Source organism: Sminthopsis crassicaudata, chromosome 1 (genome assembly GCF_048593235.1).
Source record: "Sminthopsis crassicaudata isolate SCR6 chromosome 1, ASM4859323v1, whole genome shotgun sequence".
Lineage (NCBI taxonomy): Eukaryota > Metazoa > Chordata > Mammalia > Dasyuromorphia > Dasyuridae > Sminthopsis > Sminthopsis crassicaudata.
The window spans coordinates 591198786-591219927 of record NC_133617.1 but is presented as its reverse complement, the minus strand read 5'-3'; the positions used below and the strand labels follow the sequence as shown (position 1 = coordinate 591219927).

General features: G+C 35.2%; 1 protein-coding gene across 6 annotated transcripts in view; it reads right to left on the bottom strand.

Annotated features, from left to right (window-relative positions):
* ADAMTS6 (ADAM metallopeptidase with thrombospondin type 1 motif 6) overlaps positions 1 to 21142 on the bottom strand; it is a 335951-nt gene that overhangs the window by 11177 nt on the left and 303632 nt on the right. For all 6 annotated transcript variants that reach the window (XR_012484781.1, XM_074282407.1, XM_074282408.1 and 3 more), the window contains 2 exons: positions 9343 to 9519; positions 6078 to 6234 (listed from right to left, as the gene is read on the bottom strand). Coding sequence is in view for 5 of the 6 variants with exons in the window: in XM_074282407.1 (XP_074138508.1) it covers positions 6078 to 6234; positions 9343 to 9519 (334 nt within the window). In the remaining variant the exon portion in view is untranslated. The remainder of the gene's footprint in view (positions 1 to 6077; positions 6235 to 9342; positions 9520 to 21142) is intronic.

Sequence of the window (21142 nt, the reverse complement as noted above, 5' to 3'; positions counted from 1 at the left end):
TATGTCATATTAATATAATAGGATATTATTGTTCTAAAAGAAATGATGAGCAGACTGATTTCAGAAAATGAGCAGAACCGAGAGAACATTGTTCACAATAACAACAAGATTATGATGGATTTTGCTTTTCTAACAATGTAGTGATTTAAGGCAATTCCACTAGATTTAGGATGGAAAATGGCACTCTCATCAAGAGAGAAAACTATAGAGACTGAATGTAGATCAAAGAATAGTATTTTCACATTTTTTGCTGTTATTTGTTTGTTTGGGGTTTTTTCTTTCTTATATTTTTTCCCTTTTGATCTGATTTTTCTTGTACAACATGACAAAAAATCAAAATATGTTTAAAAGATTTGCATATATTTAACCTAAATCAAATTGTTTGCTATCTTGGGGAAAGAGGAAATTAAAAAAGGAAGGAGAAAAATTCAGAATACAAAGTTTTATAAAAATGAATGTTGAAATTTATTTTTACATGTATTTGAAAAAATAAAATACTGCTGACAATTTTTTTCAAAAAAGAAATCAAATTATCTTTATGGCCCATCTTCATTGCTTTTAAAACTTAAGGCCACAATTTCAAACCCCCCGTTCAGTAGCATTTTTGTTAGGTTAAGGATTCTGATGTGGAATAGAGGACTCCAGAAATGAATTGTATGCCATTTAAAAGCAGATGTAAAAATTTCTGAAGCAGCCAGGGCTACAGGATTTCAGAAAAGAACTTTAGCAGAGTAACTGACGCTCTAGAAATAATGACACTCACAAAAACCACTGCTAGTAAGTCTGGTCCAGTAAATTCACATATATTATTGACTACTCCTTTCCTGAAATCTGTGGCCATCAAAAGGGACACCATGAATTGTTAATATAACTGCAATAAATATTGAATGACAGAATGGTACTGAGAGACACAAAGGACATACCATATAACCTATAAGGAAATCTAAGACTTCATAAAAGATGGAAAAAATGGCATTTTGGATAGAGTTTCAGATGACCTTGAATAGTCAGTTCCAGCTGCCATATGCACTTACCAAAAATGATTCTGAATAATATTTCAAATGCTATGATAAATGCTGCCTGTAATTCTCTTTCAGTGGTTCATGTTATGTTACCCTCGTCAATGGCAGTTTGTCAAAGACTAGCCTACGGTGCTTTAACTCTGCTGAAGGTTTTTTAGAAGGAAACAGCTAAAGCAGATGTTTAACAGGACAAGTCATATCTCCCTTTCTTTTTCCTACTATTCCTTGCATCTTTCCTTTTTCTTTCTCATTCTCTCCCTATTCTTTTCCCTACTTCAATTCCCTCTCATTATTTTTCTTCCCTCTTCCCTCTTCTTCCTTCTCTCCTTCCCCCTACTCCTGTCTTGCTTCAGATTCCATTATTTTCATTTGCCCTTTTGAGAACTTACACTTTTCACTTACCTAAAAGTGTGTATGATCTGACTTATTGACAATCACTTAGAAGTTTAGTAGCTATGAAAATGTCCAAGATTCTTCATTTCCCTTTATTACCATGCTATATTATGCCCATAATAAAATATAGAAAAGAAGTAAGGAACTCTTAAATAAAGATATTTTAGAGTTCAAGAGACTACCCCAACTTGAATTTAAGAACTATTCCTTTCCATATCTGCTTTAATGGTCACACAAAAATGCAACATAATTGTACACTCTATTCTAAACAAGTATGTCTACATCCTCTACTTTTTCCATAGTCCCAGAGTTTAAAGCTCTGAAACCCGTCTCTCTCTACAGGAATCTTTTCTACCTTGAAGGTAACACCAGTAGAGAACAAAGAAGCCACTTCAGGATCACTGTTCCTCTCTTGTTACTCTCTTTTTAAGACTATGATGGCCTAGTAACAAATCACTATACTGCAATTTCTCCCTCTATAAATTTCCTCTTTGTAAAATTTCCTTCTCTTCTTGAGTTCAAATCCAGTGTCACATACTTACTAGCTATGTGACCCTGGACAAGTCACTTAACACTGTTTAACTCAGTTTCCTCATCTATAAAATGAGCTGGAAAAGAAATGGCAAACCACTATAGTATCTTTGCCAAGAAAACCCCAGATGAGGCCACAAAGAGTTGGACATGACTAAAAAATGAGTGAACCACTACAAAAATGAGGATAATAAAACTATAGAGTTTATTGAATTGAGGTGAGAACCAAATGAAATAATATAAAGAACATGAAAATTCTTGAAGTGCTATGTAGATGTGAGCTGCTTTTTGTTATCCCTTCTATACCTGCTTTTCCTCATCCTTATTATTTTGAATGCTGCCCCCTAGATTCTATTCAACAATGCCCTGTTTTCTTCTGTATTATTCTTATACAACTTTCTTCACCAATCTCTACTTAATGAAACCCTGTCTTTTCTGCAAGAACTAAATTGGATGCCACGTTCTTCTCAAAGCCTTCTATGATCCTTCAGTAGAAAAGGGATCCCTCTCTTCTCTGACCACTGGTATATTTGCTTTGCTTCTCTCTCATGGCATTTTAATATTCTATCTTGTATTAAAGTTATTTGAACACATGTTTTATCCAACCTACTAAACTGTTATCTCTCTGAAGATAAAAATGTATATCCTATTGATCTTTATATTCTACCCAGACTGATAATATTTTATAGATAGCAGATTTTCATCATATTTTTTTCTAAATGAATGTGTGAATGAATGACTCTTGGTATTTAAAAAGCTGAAACATATACTCCTTGGGAAGAGAAACGGAACACAAAACAATCTACAGCAGAATCACTATATTATCTGCACTTGATATAAAATATGCAAAGAAGTGAATAATCTACTCTTTGTACTTGTAAGAAGAAAAGCTTCATAAAATGAAGCTCTTCAGATTAGTCATGCTTTTTGGAGATTAATTATTTTCTGAATTCTCCCTTCTCTTACCAGAAGTGAAAATGTAATGACCTCACCATTTATTTCCAGATTTTCATGGAAAACAAATAATTGGGTCAGGTAGAATCAATGACCAAGAGAGATCTTTTCTAACTATTCAAGAATCTACCATTGTAAGAGAAAAACATTTTTTTTTCTTTTAAACTGTTTACAGAGAAAGCAGAATACCATGATAATCTAGAATCACATAGCTTTCCATTTTTTCCAGGACAATATTTTATGGGACCAACTTTATAAGGACTGTTGGTGTTTTCCAATATAATCATCATCTATCAGAGAAAAGCTTATGGAAAAGTAAGCAGAAATGGAAAGTCTAAAAGAAATCAAGATAACCTGTACGTTTGGATATACTATGGGTCATGTCATTGACCTCTCCCTCCAGCCAGTGATTAGTATTTTCTCTGCTGGAATTCTCTTCCAGCCAAGCCTTGAAGTAGTTACTTTATTTTTAGTCTGGATTTGTGATTTCATCAGAACAATGAACTCCCAGTTTGGAAATTCCTAAAGGAGAGATTGTCAACTCATCCATATCTTATAGTATATTAAAGAGAGTTGTTGGGGAGGGGGTAGCAAGAAATTAAGCAATTTGTCCATGGATACAGAGATAATATGTCTTAGGCATTATGTGAATCTGTCTTTTTCATTCTTTTACTCCTTAAGCCTGGCTGCATTTCAGAGCTTCTTTACAATCAATAACTTTCATTTGCAAGTCAAAAACCAAAAAATAAAAAATAAAAGTACCTAGTATTAAAAGCAAGATTTCATCATAACTTAATTGGCAGAGATAGCCATATATTTTTTTTCCATTTTCTAACCTTTTATTCTCAGTTCTTACAGGAAAAACTAGTCCCCTAAACCATTGGTAATAGCTGCTGGGATTATTGTTGGTAACTTGCAACTGATAAAGTTGTCCATTGTCATATTATCAAAAGGAGATCTTCTGTTTGAAAGAAAAATAACATTGCTTGTCTGAAAACTGCTCGCTTTGTGTCCTGAACTTGGCAGGCTGACTTCAGAACCTCCAGAGTGCGGGAGAGAGCCAGATTTCAAGCCGGCCCCTTAATACACAAACAAAAAAGGAAGGCGTAGGGTGCAAAGTGAATTTAAATATAAAGATTTTTTGCTCTGGTGGTTTTTATCCAATCTGGATTGTATTTTTAATTAAATTTGACAAGTGCTTATTAAGTACCTGCTCTATAATTAGGCCTTAGGCTAGAGACTAAGGGGAAAATGATTTAGTCTCCTATGGTTCTATTTCCATAAAAGGTCCTTAAATCACAATCACACACAAAAGAATCTATGTTGAAGCCCATAGGCAGAAACAAATCCATTTGCTTCCCAAAGGCAAAGATAAAATTGTGAAAGATTAAAAACAGTGAATTTACACATATTTTAGAACCCTATAAAGGGACAAATCTAAATGAAGGAAGGTCTCTACTTAAAATCTCTGGCTGAATATATTATTCACTTCCACATTAAGGTCCTTTTCTAATGCATGTTCTTTTAATAAGAATCAATGGCCTTGAGCAAAACTTTGGCATTAGTCGCTGTATATGCATACCCTTGCTGATGTCCACATAATTATGGAATCTCAGATCTGGAAGGATCCTGAGGTCATCAAGTACAACCTATATCAAGCCAAGACTCCCCTCTATAGTAGTTCTGAATACCTCTAAAAGGGCCTATATTCTAGGCACTGTGCTAAGCACTTTACAAGTATAATCACAGTTTATCTTCACAATAGTTCTGTGAGGCAGGTTCTATTATTATCTCCATTTTACAGTTGAGGAACTGAGGCAGATTAAGTTGCTCAGAGTCACTCACACCTGGCCCCATTCCCTGTCTACTTCACTTCTCTGTCTGAAGAGGAACCCACTGCATCTCCCCTGTGGCCCATTTCAATTCTGGACAGCACATGCTTCTTTTAAAAATGGTTTTCTTACACCTGAACCCCAAACATTGTTGTCTGTTCATTTCTTCTAGTTCTAATGCTAAACAGAATGAGTCTAATCCATCTTTCATGCAGCAATACATCCAATACCTGAGGATAGCTATCATGTATTCAAGCATCTTCTCTTCTCAGAATGAAACATCATTTCTTTCAGCCAAGTCTTATACAGCTTAATTTCAAAGCCCATCAACATCTTTGGATCCTTTCAACTTTGTCAATGCCTTTCTAAAATGTGTCCCCTTTCTTGTTAGATATCTTTGACAGAAGCAACCACAAAGGACAATCCAACCTTACTTTATCTCTGTAGCCCTTTCAAGGCTCAGGACAGTAGGTGAATGCACACAGTAGGTATTTAATAAATACTGAGCGAATGAATATATCAGATTTAAAAGAGAAGCTTTTGTCATCAAGAATTATAAGAACTTCCTGTATTCATTATTTTCCCCCTAGGATCATAACATTCCCCTTCTATAGTATCTGGAATTACTAAGGAAAGATCTGAATAAATATTAGGAAGAAAAAGCTTCTGTATCCCTAAGACCTCTTTAAAAAACAGCTCAATGATGAGTTTCACCCTTTGAAAAATGAAAAAAAGAGTATTTAAAACACAAGTAGCTTCAAGCATATGTTTTCATTATACTTTTACCAAGCATGAAACTTAATCTTCAAGATGGAGTTAATCCATTGCTGTGCCAAAAAGTAAACAGAAATGTCTCTTTTTAAAGAATGGATAATCAAAGGTCATTTCTAGACTTTAGTTATCAGCAAAGCAGCACAACAGGATTAGAGAGAAAATGCACCATGTGAGTCTCAGACTTAGGCTGAAAAAGGATGACAGCAGACCCAGAAATTGTTAGCACTAGATGGGATGTCAGAAATCACTGACTCAAAGCCTCCAGTAAAAAGAAAAAAAAATTAAATAGAGAAGGAAACTGAGGCCCAGAGAAATTAAATGAAATGCCTGAAAGTCACATCACAAAGCTAATTACTATCACAACAATCATGGGTCTCCAAGGTCTCTAAATCTGTACTTTTTCCACTATTCCCTGTTGTCTCTGAGAGGATTCTTAGGTCATGGTTCCCAGCTGCCATATTGTTAACTAGGTCAGAATCATACAACCCTGATGGTGAAAGGGGATGAAGAAGGGAAAGGATCCCCTAGGGGGCCTTATATCTGTCTGTGTTTTGCTCCATCTGCAACTCACCTTCAGTATTGGAAATGGGAGTACTGTCACATTTGCTCTCACACTGCTGCATCGATGGAGGCCGGACTGTTTCTGGACAATCACTGGAGGCTTGCCCCGTGTAGGAGAGGCACTGAACTGTCCTCATTTGCTGTCCAAGTCCACACTGAGCAGAACACTGTGTCCCATAGAAGCAGAAAGAAAACACTGATTTTGCTGGTTTCTGAGATGTTCACGATGAATCTATGCTTATAAATACATATGTTTATATATACTTTTTATAAAAAATTTTAATGCCAGGAAATTCTGGCATTAAAATTCTATTGAAAACTAAAATTCTATGATACCTATTTACTTTTATGATAAATCAAATTGCATATCTTCCAGAGAAAGCTCAAAGTCTCCAATAGACAGTTACACATAGGGAGAACAATTTTCAAAGACAAGGGCATCTTTTCTAAATCTCCAGTTTTGCCTAAGGTGCACAGTTTGTCTTGTTATATTCTAAAACACTATGCATAGAAATAATACTCCCAATACATTTGAAGTTCCCTGGAGAGAAACATATCAGTCTACAATGTTATTGCATGTAGACTTTCATTTCCTATTTTTATGCTGGAAAGTAGAGGTGATATAGTTCCTAAAGACCACATAGAGAGCTTCTTGGGACTCAAGATTCCTAAGTTAAAATAAAGCACTAAATACATAAAAGGGGGCAGACACAGTACCAGGATGACAGATTAGTGTTTCCAGGTTGTTTTCATGGACAGAAAGTCATTGTTCTTCTCTATCTACCTGGAAAATTGCAAAACAGTGTAGGTCAACCTGCAGACTGTGTTTCTGGGCAAATGAATGCCCACTGTCTTCTCACTAACTACAATGATGAGACCTACACAGAAGGAAATCTTGGCCCAGTGACTATTTGGGGACCTTTATCAGAGTGAAGAGTAGGAAAAGGCAACCACCTAAGAAGTTACAAAAAGAAAAGGTAATAATTAAAAACATTTAGAAATATTACTTTTTACAAGTTAACTCTCCAGGGCACATACTAATTTTGTGATGTTAAATCACTCATCTTACAAAGAAGGCTCAATACCTACACATTAGATAATATAAGGGTAACAATATGCTTTTCAAAATTTGCCCAGGGAAAACAAATGCTCTGTTTAGGCTTTGGACCAATAAAAAAGATCCAAGTTGTTTTTCATGGATCTAATCTATCTGATCCACAGAACATTAGAGGGTAAACTTGATACTGGCCAGTGAAATGTCTCTTTTTCCCATTATTTTGTCCAATCGTGAAGTTGATGCCTGATTTTACTTGGAATTTAGGGATACCTCAAGGGACAAAGTAAATTTTATATCAATTAATCAACCTAGTGCTTCCTAATGACACTCTCTCTAGGCATTAGGACTATAACTTCTTTTAGGATTAAAAAAAAAAATCCTGATTCTCAGGGAAGAAAGTGGACAGTTATTTGTAACTTGTTAAATATCAATTCTCCAATTCCCTGCCTAAAAGAGATTTGAAAGTGATTATATAGAGTGGCCCTAAGTATATTGAAGCCACACTGGTTGACTTAGCAAGAAAGCTAAATGTAGTACCCTTTGCTGCTGATAGTGTCTGTGGTACTGGTGTTCCATAAAGGAAGTATGATGAAACTATTTTGGATTCATCTTCACCAAACCAAAAGGAAAATTCAATATTTGTCAAGTGAAAAATGACAAGATGCATAAAGAAATATTTCATTTTTCAAGTTTCCAGGAAAGAATGACAAATAGTGTCATCATAAAATCCACTAAAAGATTTTTTAGAATGTAATTATCATGGCTATTTTCAATTTGTGGCATGGGTATGGAGGGAAGAAGAAGGAATAAGCAAAAAACAGGGCAGATTGTTGTATATATAACTAAACAAAGACTTTGTTGATTGACTTTTTAAAAAATAGAACTAGTGATTTCAGTGGTCTAGAGATTCCCAAGTTCCTCCAAGAATGCAGAGTAACACCTTCTCTGTAACTTGTCTTAAGTGTTGCCTCTGGGGATACTGAGACATTAAGTGATTTGTTCAGAATCACAGAGGGACAACTTCCTGGCTTTTTTGTACTGCTTTGCAATCTGTACCTTTTTTTTTTTTTAATAAACTTTTTTTTTTAAATAAAAAAAGTAATTCCAAATTGACAAAGCCAGTGAATACATTGAGCATGAAACAGCAAATCATCAATAGACATTTACATTGCAGCAGAAGAAAACTGAGAATATTAGCAGAAAAGTACTCTCTTAGTTAAAAACTTTTCTTAAATAGTTATTTCAACAATATTCTGATGGAGTATAAGTTCCTCTAGGGCAAGTACATTTTTTTTTTTTGCTTTTTACTTTGTGTCCTCAGCAACAACCACAGTTTTTTTTTTTTTTATATATACTTTAGAGATAGTAAATGTTTGGATTGAATTGGATTAGCATAATATCAGTTCTGTACCACCAAATAGCCTGCATATTGAAATATATCTTGGCATATCACCTACAATTTATTACATGATCATTTATTATACAATGTGTACATTTATTTGTGTGTAGAATGGAATTGAAAAGTCCTTGAGGACAGGTTCTCTTTTGAGAGTAGGTAGGAAAAGACATACATTTCCTCATATTGACCTCCATTCAACAAAGATTAAAATAAAACACTTTTTGGATAGAAGGTTGTGTGTCTACCATGTGTTATGTACCATGAACCCTAAAAGAAGTGTGAGATAATTCCAGAACCTGTTTTCTTTAAGGAAGAAGATTCATCCCAATTTAATAAATGGTAAAATTAAGGGATAAAGAGGTAAAATGATGTTTCTCAATCACCAAAAAAAAAAAAAAAGCTGATTTTGGGGTCTGGGAATAGAATTAAAATGTTCTTTGAATTATTTCTCTAACAAGATTATCCTTCTCATTTAAATATAGGGCTTAAGCATTTGGGCCTGGGGAATTATATATGGATTTCTGGGTATGTATGTATGTAAATGTATTTACATTCATATATAAGAGCATTGTGTGAATGTGTATACAACATGAAAGACAAAAGGTAAGACAAAGTGTAAAAATGTGTATATAGGAAGGAAGGAGGAAGAAGCAATGTATCACCAAATTATCTTGTATGCAGAAGTTCTGAAATCTTATTACTCTTCTCTTGAGCTCTTCTACCCACCAAACCTGAAGTCCCAGACTTCATTTTCCCAAGATGCTGCAATAGCAGCCAAGAAAAGCCAGCACATGCTGCTCTATGGTCTGACTGCCTTACCTGGCCCCAGTCTCCAGTCACCCAGCGAGGAGGAGGGCAGCGGCCCAAACTGCAGCGGATGCGGACAGGAGGTCTGCTTTCCTCTGGGCAATGGGCAGCTGGAAACGTTTTAGAAAGGTCACTGCTCTTGCATAGAACAATTCGGTGCTTGAATCCTGGACCACATTTTGGAGTGCACTGGAAATGAGATGAATACAAATGAACACTGACAGTCTGTAAAGTCAGAAAAATCTTAGGGAAGTCTTTCCTGAAATAAATATGTGTTTGAATATACAGTGTACATACACATCAAACTCTAGGCAAACTCTCCCAGATGTGAAGCCTCTTTATGTTTTAAAGCAGAAGTACTTTTCTGTTTCCCCTGCATCTTTAGAAGCTCCATTCTGATGTTTGCTTTTTTTTTTTTTTTTTTTTTTTTTTGGCTTTTTCCTCTTCTTCTTCCTCCTCTTCCTCTCCTCCCTCCTTCTTATCCTTCTCTTTCTCTTCTTTTTCTTCTTCTCTGTCTCTCTCTCTGTCACGGTCTGTCTCTGCTTTCTGTCTTTCTGTCTGTATCTCTCATAAATTATTTTTCTTTTTCACTTTTTCCTTGACTTTTTCAACTGTGATAAGATACTAATTTTGGAAATGTGGATGCCTTAGTTTTCTACTTCAGCGTGTATTCTGCTGATAAAGATTCTTGCATTATCACAAGGATTTATGCTTTGTATAGTAGTCTTGTCTCTGAAGCAAGATCTGAATTGTGACTATGACCAATTAATCTAATTATTCTTGTAATTTTAGAGTTAGATTCATTAATATCATGGGGGATTTCTGGCACAATGTTCTCAAATCTATTCCTACCCATCAATTAAATATAGTTTGATTTTGTTCTTCAGGCATGGCTATTATATGTTCCCCAGAGGACAAATGGATTTCTCATTCTTATATCTCCATTTTTTCTATGTTAATTATTACATAAAGGAGAGAGTGAATTGTTGGGCTCTTTAAAAATGGGCTTTCATTATAGTATGTCTGCCAGAAGTTTTCTAGACTTTGTCCTTGTACCTGCTCTCCTCCTTTAAATTCATATTCTCTGGATGAAGAGAGTGATCTATGTAAAACAGTTTATACTTGAGATAATAATAGATCTGGATCTTTGAGGACATTGAATCAGTTTACAAATGAAGAAACATCTACTGAGATGAAATAACTTGCCCAAAGTCACATAGTGGCAAACCAAAGTCTTCTAAATATCTTGACTCCAAGCCCAATATTCTTTCCACTATACAAGATTATTAACTCATCCTTAGTAGATGTGCTGGTATTGTTCTTCCATTGACTGGAATAAGTTTGGCATAAAGGCTTGAGTATCTCAGAGAATGTGATCACAGTGCAGTCTCCAATTTTGCACATACTATCTGAGTTAGTTAGGGCAGGGAAGAACTTCTGATGATTTGTATAATGTGGGATCGTGTTAAGAAGAGAAATTTCATCTTTCCTACAAGTAATCAGTGGTATCAAGTAAGTCTCTACTTAGGAGGAGAGAGATTCAAGGGGAGAGTCATATTGCAGAGTATGTAATACAGAACTCTTGCAATAGCCCAAGTCAGAATATAAGTAAAAGAATATTTCAAGAATAATAGTCAGAGTGGGATTTCTCATTACACTTTGAAATATGATCCCAGGAAAGGGCCTCTCTTCTGGACAAACAAACATGCAAAAGATAAATAGGCAGCAGGAACTTTAAGACAATAAGTTGCAGAGACCTAGGAGTTCCCTATACCAGTGAAATCCCTAGAGAATAGATCTGATCTCTGTCATTTATTTGTATTTTCTTTTGCCTTGTTTTCTCCTTTACCTTATTGAATGAAATATATAGGGAGAATCCTTCTGCGATTGGATTCATTTCCATCTTCCATTCTCTTTGTTTTTTCTCTTTAGACACTACTTTGTTGACTATTGATGAGAGAAGCTTTCCCAATATTCCTTGCCTCTTGTTCTTCTTTCTCTGACCTGTTTTTAATTATTGTTTATTCACTGCATAGTTTTATTAATAGCAGAGAAGTACTTAATCCCAGAGAATTTAATAAGTATTAGATGATAATGGCTTATTAAGTAGAATTTAGAAAAAAGTAAAAATGAAAAAAGGTGCTTTAGATAATAAGGGTGAACAAATAATATGCAAAAGAAGAATTGAAGAATACATCAAAACTCCATAGAGGTTTGATCTTACACTGGGATAGAATTTCACAGGAATTACAGATTTGGTGCTTTACCCCCACCCAACCCTGTCCTCACTTTTTGGAATTCAAAACTTTGACTTTACTGCTGTCTCATCCTGGGACTTTTCTCAGAACCTGGAGGATTTTCCATAGCTTATTATCCCTGCTCACATAGGATTATTCCCCGACAAGACCCACATTTTTCTCCCATTGGTGAGTTGCTCCTAGAGTATGCATTTGTTAAGAGGTCCAGACTGGCTTGCTTTCATTTCCCTCCCAGATCTGACTTTCTGGACTTCAAAACCATGCCTCTGCACCAGATACTTTCATCTTTGGAGTTTAATGAGTAAAAGAATGACATAGTCAGGCTTAAGCTTAAGGAAAATCACTTTGGCAGCTGTGCAAGGATGGATTGAACTGGAAGAATTTTGAGCCAGGAAGATAAATTAGGAGGACATTGCAATAGCCCAGGCAAGAGGTCACAAAGGACTGACCCTAAAGGGGTGGTTGCATGAACAGAGAGAAAGGACTGAATACAAGAAAAACTGTGGAGGGAAAAAATGGCAAGATTACTTGACATGTTGGATGAAGGAAAGAGAGAAACAGAGAATAATCCTGAGTATACAGATTTAGGAGATTAGAAGATCAATGATGCACTTGATAAAAATAGAGAAGTTTGGCAGAAAGATGAATTTGAAGAGAAAGAGAATATTTTGTTTTGGACATGTTAATAGATTATCTAGTTTGAAATGTCCAATAGGCAAGGCAGTGATGTCGGACTGGAGCTCAAATAGAAGGGGACTAGCTATGTAAATCTATAAATCACATACATAGAGATGATAATTAAACCCATGGCAGATATTGAATTCTCTAAGAAAATATATAGAGAGAAGAAATCTGAACCTAGAACAGAAAACCACCCATGATTAGTGAGTATGATATAGATTATGAAGCTAAGAAGTGTTTGGATAGATAGGAGAAAAAACAGAAAACAGAACTCTCATAAAAATCCAAAGAGGAAAAGAACCTAGAAAGAAGGTGACCAATAGTATCACATGAAGCTGAGAGTTCAAGAAAGATGAAGACTGAGAAAAGATGATCCGTTTTAGCAATAAAGAGATTCTTGGTAAATTTGAAGAAAGCAGTTTCATTTGAATGATGAGGGCAGAAGGCAAAATTCTAACTGAGAAAAAGTAAAAAAAGAAGAGTAGGCAATCCATGCAGATAGCTTTTTAAGAGTTTGACTGAGAAAGAGGGGAGAAATATATGGCAATTGCTTGAGGGGGATAGCCAGTCCTAGTGAAGAATTTTTTTTGTCTGGCTTGGTTCAGTTTGTTTTTTTAAGGATAGAATCTTGGGCAAATGAAGGAAGGAATTAGTAGATAGGGAGTGATTGAATATTACACAAAGATGAAGGATGAATAAGTGGGCAATGTGCTGGAGAAAAGGATCAAGAACACATGTCAAAATATTGGGCTTAACCAAAAGAAGGAACAACTCACTCTCAAGAACTTAAAAAAGGAATAGAGTATGGGAAATGATGTCAGGAGGTTTGGAGATGAGGAAAAGAGACTAAAAGAGAGATCAAAGTGAATAACCTCAAATTTTTTCAGTAAATTTTGAATAGAGGTTTTCAACTGAAAGGGTGTGGAAAGGAAAATGTGTAGAAGCTTGAAGAGAACAGAGGGGATTTTGGAACATCTTCTAGGGAGTAATAAAAAGGACTGCCTTCCTCAGGCTAAAACCTCTTCCTTGAGGTAAGGAAGAATTTCAGGACAGCAAGACTAAAAACCTCACCAAAGAAGACAAACAACATTCTATCCTGTCACATCAAAAGTAAAGGGAAGAATCAACTGGAGCACTGAATCACTGACCAGTAAAGACACTACCAGGCTTCCAAAGCAAATGAGAGACAAACAAAATGTACAAATAAAAATAGGGAGCAAAGTTTCCCATTACTACACATTTCCAGAATTTTACACTTATTTATTGCAGGTTAACATGACTAATGGAGAATATAATAGGAAAAAAGAAAAGAAAAGAAAAGAAATGCTTGTCTAAGAACTATGATAGAGCATCTCAACCTCACCTCCCTCTCTTCCCCCTCCTCCCACGCCATAGCATGTGTGTTCCATAGATATCAGCAGAAGAAATGTTCTAGAGGCAACCAGATAAACTTTGACAACACTGGGCTCATCAGGCCATGACATTTCTGCCAAATCTTGGCACTACAAAGACTGCATTATCATAGAAAGAAGATCTACCTAAGCTAGTTTCATGTCACATAGGATGCATATCTTCAGATAACTAAAATAATTTAGTTTTTAAAATTATTTCTAGGAACTATTGAGAGTCTATCATTATAATAACAACATCAAATCTTTTTGATAAAGCACTTGTATAAAAAGCACTTTAAACCACTCCTGTGCTATAGGTATTACAAGTATTCTTGTCATTTGCACTTTACAGATGAACCAAGAAACCAAGGCTCAAATTAATATAGCCATTTGTAGATAAATGCCAGAGCTAGAGTTTGATTGTAGTCATAAATTCAAATTCAATACATTCCTACTCTTTAGCACATTCTAAGAATAAATATTCCTTGATATATAGAAGTAATTATTTTTTGGGAAACCCCTCGCTTTCTAAGAACTGCTCTTTCATTCTCATCACCATCCAATTTCTTATGCATTCTTGGGTCAGAAAAGAGGGTACAAAAATTGAGAGGGAAGAGATAGAATCATTGTTTATAGATTATTTCTTTATCCTCTTCCTTCTTTTTTCTTCATCTCATTATTACTAAAACTTTATCTTGTTTATATGTGTATCTGGAAGTGTGTTGCAAAAAGAGCTGTTGGCAAGTCAAAAGAATCCTCTGCTAGAGTCCTATTTTAATGCCACATTAATCCCTTGTTATCAAAGGGTAGTCCAAGAAGAATAAACCTAGAGAGGTCCTACCAAGGTTAAAAGACTTCAAGTTTAGGCTTGTATCTGTTATATGAGGATCATTGTTGTTGTTCAGTCATGTCCAACTCTTTGTGATCCTATTTGGGGTTTTCTTGGCAAAAATGCTGAAACTGGATTTGAACTCAGATTTTCTTGACGCTAGTCCTAGTGATCTATCCATTGAGTCATCTAGGTGCCTCCATATGAAGATCAGCACAGCTAAATTCAGAGGGACTTAAGAGTGTTGAATTTTTAACCACAGCAATTCTCCAAAATCACATAAAAAGTTTTTTTTAAAGGAATTGCAATGTATATAAGAGGGAATATTATAGTAATGTTGTGAGGCTTAAAAAGTAATGGATATTAAAGCATTTTTCAAGCTTTACAGAGCCATATAAATATTAGTTATGATTACTATTGTAATAATTAGTTTAATTCACCTACAGTCATCATGCCTTCAGTCTGGTGATGACTTCATCCCCTGAGCCTTACATTCTTGCTGAGCTCAAGCAATGCAATACCCAACAGTGCTAATAAATGTTTAACAAACAGATTTAAAAAAAAAATTAAGTTTACTCTGTGTTATTAACATTTCTTTAAGTTTTAAGAGTCAACAACAACAACAACAACAAAAATAATCCAGTCCTGATTTGTACAGATTGTTGATTTCTGAAGAACAAATGCTCACATTAAAAATTTAGCTATCCTGGTTAAAACTGGTTCCAGCATACATCTGCATACAGATGGAACTAGGTTAGGATAACTAAGAATAAAAACATATAGACTCCCTACCTGACAAGGGATTTATAAAGAAAGCACTTCTTAAATCTAATTATATAAATTGCATTATTACATTGTGATTGATATCTGAGTTTGGGTTTCTTAGAATGTAAGTTCTGAGGTAGTGGGATATGCTTCTCTGAAGTTTGCTCTCATAATGCCAAAGTTAGTATGATTATATTCAACAAACACTAATGACTTCAGAAAATATCTACCTTTGTTGCTGTTCTTCAATCATGTCTGACTCTTTGTGACCTCTTTTGGAGTTTTCTTGGCAGAGATTCTGGAGTGGTTTGCTGTTTCCTTCTTCAGCTCATTTTACAGATGAGGAAACTAAGATAAACAGGGTTAAGTGACTTACCCACGGTCACACAGCTAGCAAGTATATCGGGGATTTGAATTCAGAAAGTTAAGTCTTCCTGACTCCAGGCTTGGCACTCAATCCACTGAATCAGCTAGCAGTCCAAATAACTATTTTAGAGATTTCTTTAAAGGAAGTGCATATATATAATGCATTTTGTATATGTAATACTATACTAATGATGATCAGAAATCTGAACAGTAATAATGAGTCTTTCTACTCAGATACAAGTATAATTAAAAGTAAATCAAAATCTTCTCAAATTCATTTTCACACTGACCTCATTTATTTTAGTAGAGAGAAGGTATCATTTTTGTAGGCTATCTTCAGTAGAATGACTAAAAGAAATTCTCCCTAGTTCTAGACATTGCAGGTAAATGGCATATAAGTTAGAATCTAACAATCAGAGTTTTATGCCATTTTAGTAATTTACATTAGTTTTTCATTATCATTTTGATAAATACCAAAATGGTATTTATTCAAGTCTGCATATATATTCTGGTTAAGCAATCCTATAATTAAACTGCACTAATTCTATTTTTGCAGCACAGGTATTCCAGGCAATTCCCTAGGAAAAAGAAATTTCTAGGTAGTAAAAATGAACAGATAAGAACATAGGAGTTAGAGTCACCAAGCTCCTTCTAGATTTGTGAGTTTAAATTCAAAGTGGTTTAGGGGAAGGTAGTGTGTCATAACAGAGATGGGACAGGACTTAGGAAGATATGGATTAGAATTCTGCTCTGCTATTCTCATTAATCAGATGACTAGGAAGGAGTAAGTAACTTCACACGAGAATATTGCTCCTCATCTATTAAATGGGATTCATAATACTCCACTAATCAAACAGTTTGGTTGTCAGGAACGTATATTGTAAAATTTCATACATTATCCAAATATAAGTTTTTACTTGCCATGAAAGCAGGAGTCATTCTACAATCCAGAGTTGGCCTGCCAAATAAGGTTCCATCACTTGTGCTAGAAATTTTATGTTCTTGCCTTTTGAAGTTACCTGCTGCTTCCCATTCCTCCAGCTTCCAACTTTTCCAGCCAATACTCAGCTTGATAATGTAATGTAGGTTAATTTGTTACCCCTCACTAGGTAGTCAATTTGTATTTTAACATGTCTCCTTCTTAAGACAGTGGCTTACCCTGAAGAAACATTGTCAATGGTGGGATTTCAGGGAGACAGATTTGGAGTGGGAGTTTCCTGGGGGGAAGTAGATTAATATTTCTCAAATGCACAGACCATTTCATAGATTAGAGTATCCAAATCTGTGCCACAAAGTATAATAAATCAATATCTTTCAATGTGTCATCTGTAGAAATCAAAGGCAACTATCTGGACACATCAAAAAAAAAAAAAAAAGACATTATGGTTGGTGAAGCCTACCCACAATACTCAGTTATTTTTATGTTTTGCTGTATATTTTTAAGAGCTACTTTCTTCACAAAAGGGTGAGAAAGATGAAAAGTCAATGAAAGCCCAATATGGCATGGGAGATCCTAGCAATGAAGAGCCATTCTGTGACTTAATTAGCTTCACAAAAGGGCTGCCAAAGTAGCCATTTTCCATCTGGGTAATTTGGCATGTTTTTACCATAAGCACAGGGTGGGTTTCATTGATGAAGAAAATGGTTCCTGGCTTTGCACAATGGAAATTTTATATCGCAGCAGCTAGGGAAGAAAAGGAAAGGGTCAAAGAGTAAATTCCACCCGTTATAACATGTTTTCACCAGCTGAACTCACCCTTGATTAGCAGAGATCAGACAGCAAGGGCAGAGGGATAAGAGAGCGCAGAAATAGGAAGGAAATTTGCACAGGCGTGTCAGGAGAAAATCCATGTGAAATATTTGCAAAGGATTCACTAAGAGAAACCAATGCTGCTGACTACTATTCTACTGGACATCTTTTCAATAGTAGGAAGAGTCTCACTCTTTGGGGAAGAACAAGCTTCTGGTCTCCATTCTCATTCCCACTACTGCCCAGACTTCTGGAAAAATAAAAAGGAAGACTGTAAGGGAGAAAAGTCATCTTTTCCCTCTTTAACAATTTGATGAAGACATAAGTCAGGAGAGTTTCTGAGATGATGTTAACACTAGTCTTTGATCTATCCCCTAAAGTGAATTTACTTCATTGTGAGAGAATCATAGCTTCAGGTATAATACATTTTTTGAGTCCTGCCTCAGAATGGAAAAGAAAGGATTGTATAATGGAAAAAGCAAAGGCTCTGAAATTAGAGGGCCTGGGTTCAAATTTGGCCTAACACTACCTGTGACACTCTGGACCTCATTCTGGGCCTCAGTTTTCCTCATTTGTTCAGTGAGGGGATTGGATTACATGGCTCTTCTAGTGTCTTCTAAATTTATGCTCCTATTGTAAGCCACATGGCTATTAAGGCAGAATAGTAGCAAAAGAATCAGGATTATAAATATATCTCCCAAACTTTGGCCCTACCCCTCAAAATATGTTAGGAGTGGGGACCAAAGCTCAGTAGTATGGGCATATTACTAGCTCAAAGCTACGATTCAATAGTTCCTTCCCAAGAAGACCAAAAATTTTATTAAAGTCAAAATATCAATAGGAAAGGGAAACCAAAAGAAAAAGAATAAAAATATGCTCCATTGGTTTCTATAGCATTTCCAGTGCAATTACACAGACCCCCAATATGATGTTACAGCCAATATGCATTGGTAGAGACAGTGTCTTCATTGGGAGATCCCTAAACCAATAAAATCATAGGGCCAGAGCAGATATCATAATTATCATAATGAAATATGATATATTATAGAATATACAATTATATTATATATAACAATATATTATTTAATTATGTAATGTTACATAATTATATAATCATATATAAATAATGATATAATTACTGTAACAATGATAATATAATAAAGAATTTAAAATTATAGTTGGAATGTAAATACAAAAATAACTAGCAAGCTAGCATTAACCTGGATTCCAGGTCCATAATATTAGCTGATTTTTGTGGTGATTCACTCTTCTCTCTCTCTCTCTCTCTCTCTCTCTCTCTCTCTCTCTCTCTCTCTCTCTCTCTCTCTCTCCTCTTCTCTCTCTCCCCTTTCTCTCTGTCTCTCTCTCACTCTTTCTCTTTCTTTGTTTCTCTCTCTCTCCCTTTTCCCCTCCCCTGCCTCAGCATTATATTAATATAAAAATAAAGTAACTGAAGATAAAAATAGAAAGTGTTGGCAGACAAGCCTGTTGCAAATGAGTATATATGCATTACTTCTTGCAGGAAGATTTGGGCATTTTATTTCATTGAGTAGTCAGGATGTTCTACCAGCCTTTGGTTAACATTTACCTTTCTGTTTTTCTGTTTCTCTGGTACTGATAGAGTATAGAATTTATGCACCATGGACCTTTTCATTAAAGGCTCTCAGTTAACTTGGCCTTCTCTCTCCTGCCCTATCCCCTCCTATTCCTAACATAATTCTATTACCTCTGGTCAACCAATCTTATGGCTCTTACCCACTGGGATGTGCTAGAACTCATTCATGTTAGTATGTTATGTCAATATGAGCAGTAGCAATTCAGAAATAAGTAAATATTACAAATCTAGGTTTGGTTTGTTCTGTTGAGTATCTAAGTTTTATGAAAGCAATAGAGAAACAACAATAGTGCAAATTAAATTTCCATGTTCAGTCCATTTTTTTGGGGGGGGGAGATCTGATAATTAAACATTTACTAGCAGATACCTCTAATCCCTAGCCACCAGCCAGCCATAACATGCCATTATTTCTTCTACCATTGCTGAATGTTCCTCTAATCATTCTTCTTCTCTGCTCATCCAAATTCTATACTTCTAAAATTAATCAACTCTTGTATCCACCAAAAGATTTTTATATATCATTCTGGCCATCACTGTTTTTTCCTTTGGTAAATGCCTCCTATTTTTATTATAAATCTCAAAAACAGAAAACTGGGTACTTGGTTATATAGGATCTTGTTCTTAAATTGTTTCTTGAATATAAGTCTTACCTATAATGAAATTAACAGTTATCTGAGGGTAAAGACTCACTTCAATTCAATTCAGTCCAACACATGATAATCAAGTAAATGATGTTACTTATCTAACATGTGTAAAATGTTGTGGCAAATGATGTGCATGAAATTAAGCTTCTACTTTTTTCTGTATTCAGTCTCCTAGTATAGTGCTGAAATTCACACATTCTTGCTGATCCCAAGATCCCAATATCATTTTATTCAATGCTTGGCTCTCCCACTGAGATCATTAACAATGGAAATGTAAGGCATTCCATAAAGCCCAAGAAACTGAATTGCCAAGAAAATTCATGAAATGTGGACAATCTTGTGAAATCGTGCCTACTATTTCAAATTCACCTAGGAATCTGTCTACTTATCACTGTGGGATCCATGCTGTTCCATACCACAGTTTAGAGCAGAAAACAAAGAAAATCCCCATATTTGATTTAAACCGTAAGAGAAATGTTAAATAGTCAGAATGTAATTATTGAAATTGGAGTATGGCCAGGAAACTAGGGAGTAAAAAAAGTTTTGCCAAAGGTTCTGTGGGTAACCACAATGGTCAGAATCTCCTCGTTTAGACCCCTCTAAAACACAGCTCTTCCTATACCACCATGCCTCCCAGAAAACAAGGCCACTCAAGGAGTATTGATTCAGAGGAAAGAAAGTTACCTCCCAAGTTACCCACAAGATTTCTGAAAGAACAATGTTTGGTCTGGTTTTCGACAAACCTGATTTTCTTGTGAGGTCTTGTTCTTGAGAGAGATCCAAGGTGTGTACCACCTTTGTGGACCAATAGAAATCAATTATAGAAAACATAGTTGGCTTAATTCTTGTCTTATTAAACATCTAAGCTAATCTTTTAAACTTGGAATATTTTCACCAAATATATAAGCAATTTTTTTCTCTTTATCATTCATTCCTTTACTGATCAGTACTCTAGGAATACTACTATCCTAAGGAGCATGGGGATAGTGGATGGATATCTGTACCAGGATAAATAGTGTAAGGTTAAAAATCAATTTCACCTCTTATTTCAATCTAAAAAATTCCTCTATTGTCCCTGCTTTTTATTAGTGTTCTCTATAGTACACGTGTAGCCAAAAACTTCACAGTAGCAAATTCTTCCTCCTTGTTCAGGTGAGAGCACTTAGGGAGAAATTGACATTCAGAACTTCAAATTCCTCAACATGTCAATGACATTGATTCCACCTTTTTCCATCCAACTTGGGTACAGCACTTGCTATAATAGCCTAGAATTCAGTTAAGTAAGGATCAATTGATAATTCATGAAAAAGAGCTACACAGTGAGCATGAGAATATGCCTTGAAAGCAACAGAAGAATACACTCAGTTTTCTCTTGAGTGACTGGAAAGCAGGAGCCTAAATCTTAAAGTGTTCATATCAATGTAATATTTCTGGTTTTAAGCAGTCATTTAACCAAATTCAAATGATAACAGCAGACATCTTTTTATGATTTAAAATGTTACCTTTTCCCCCC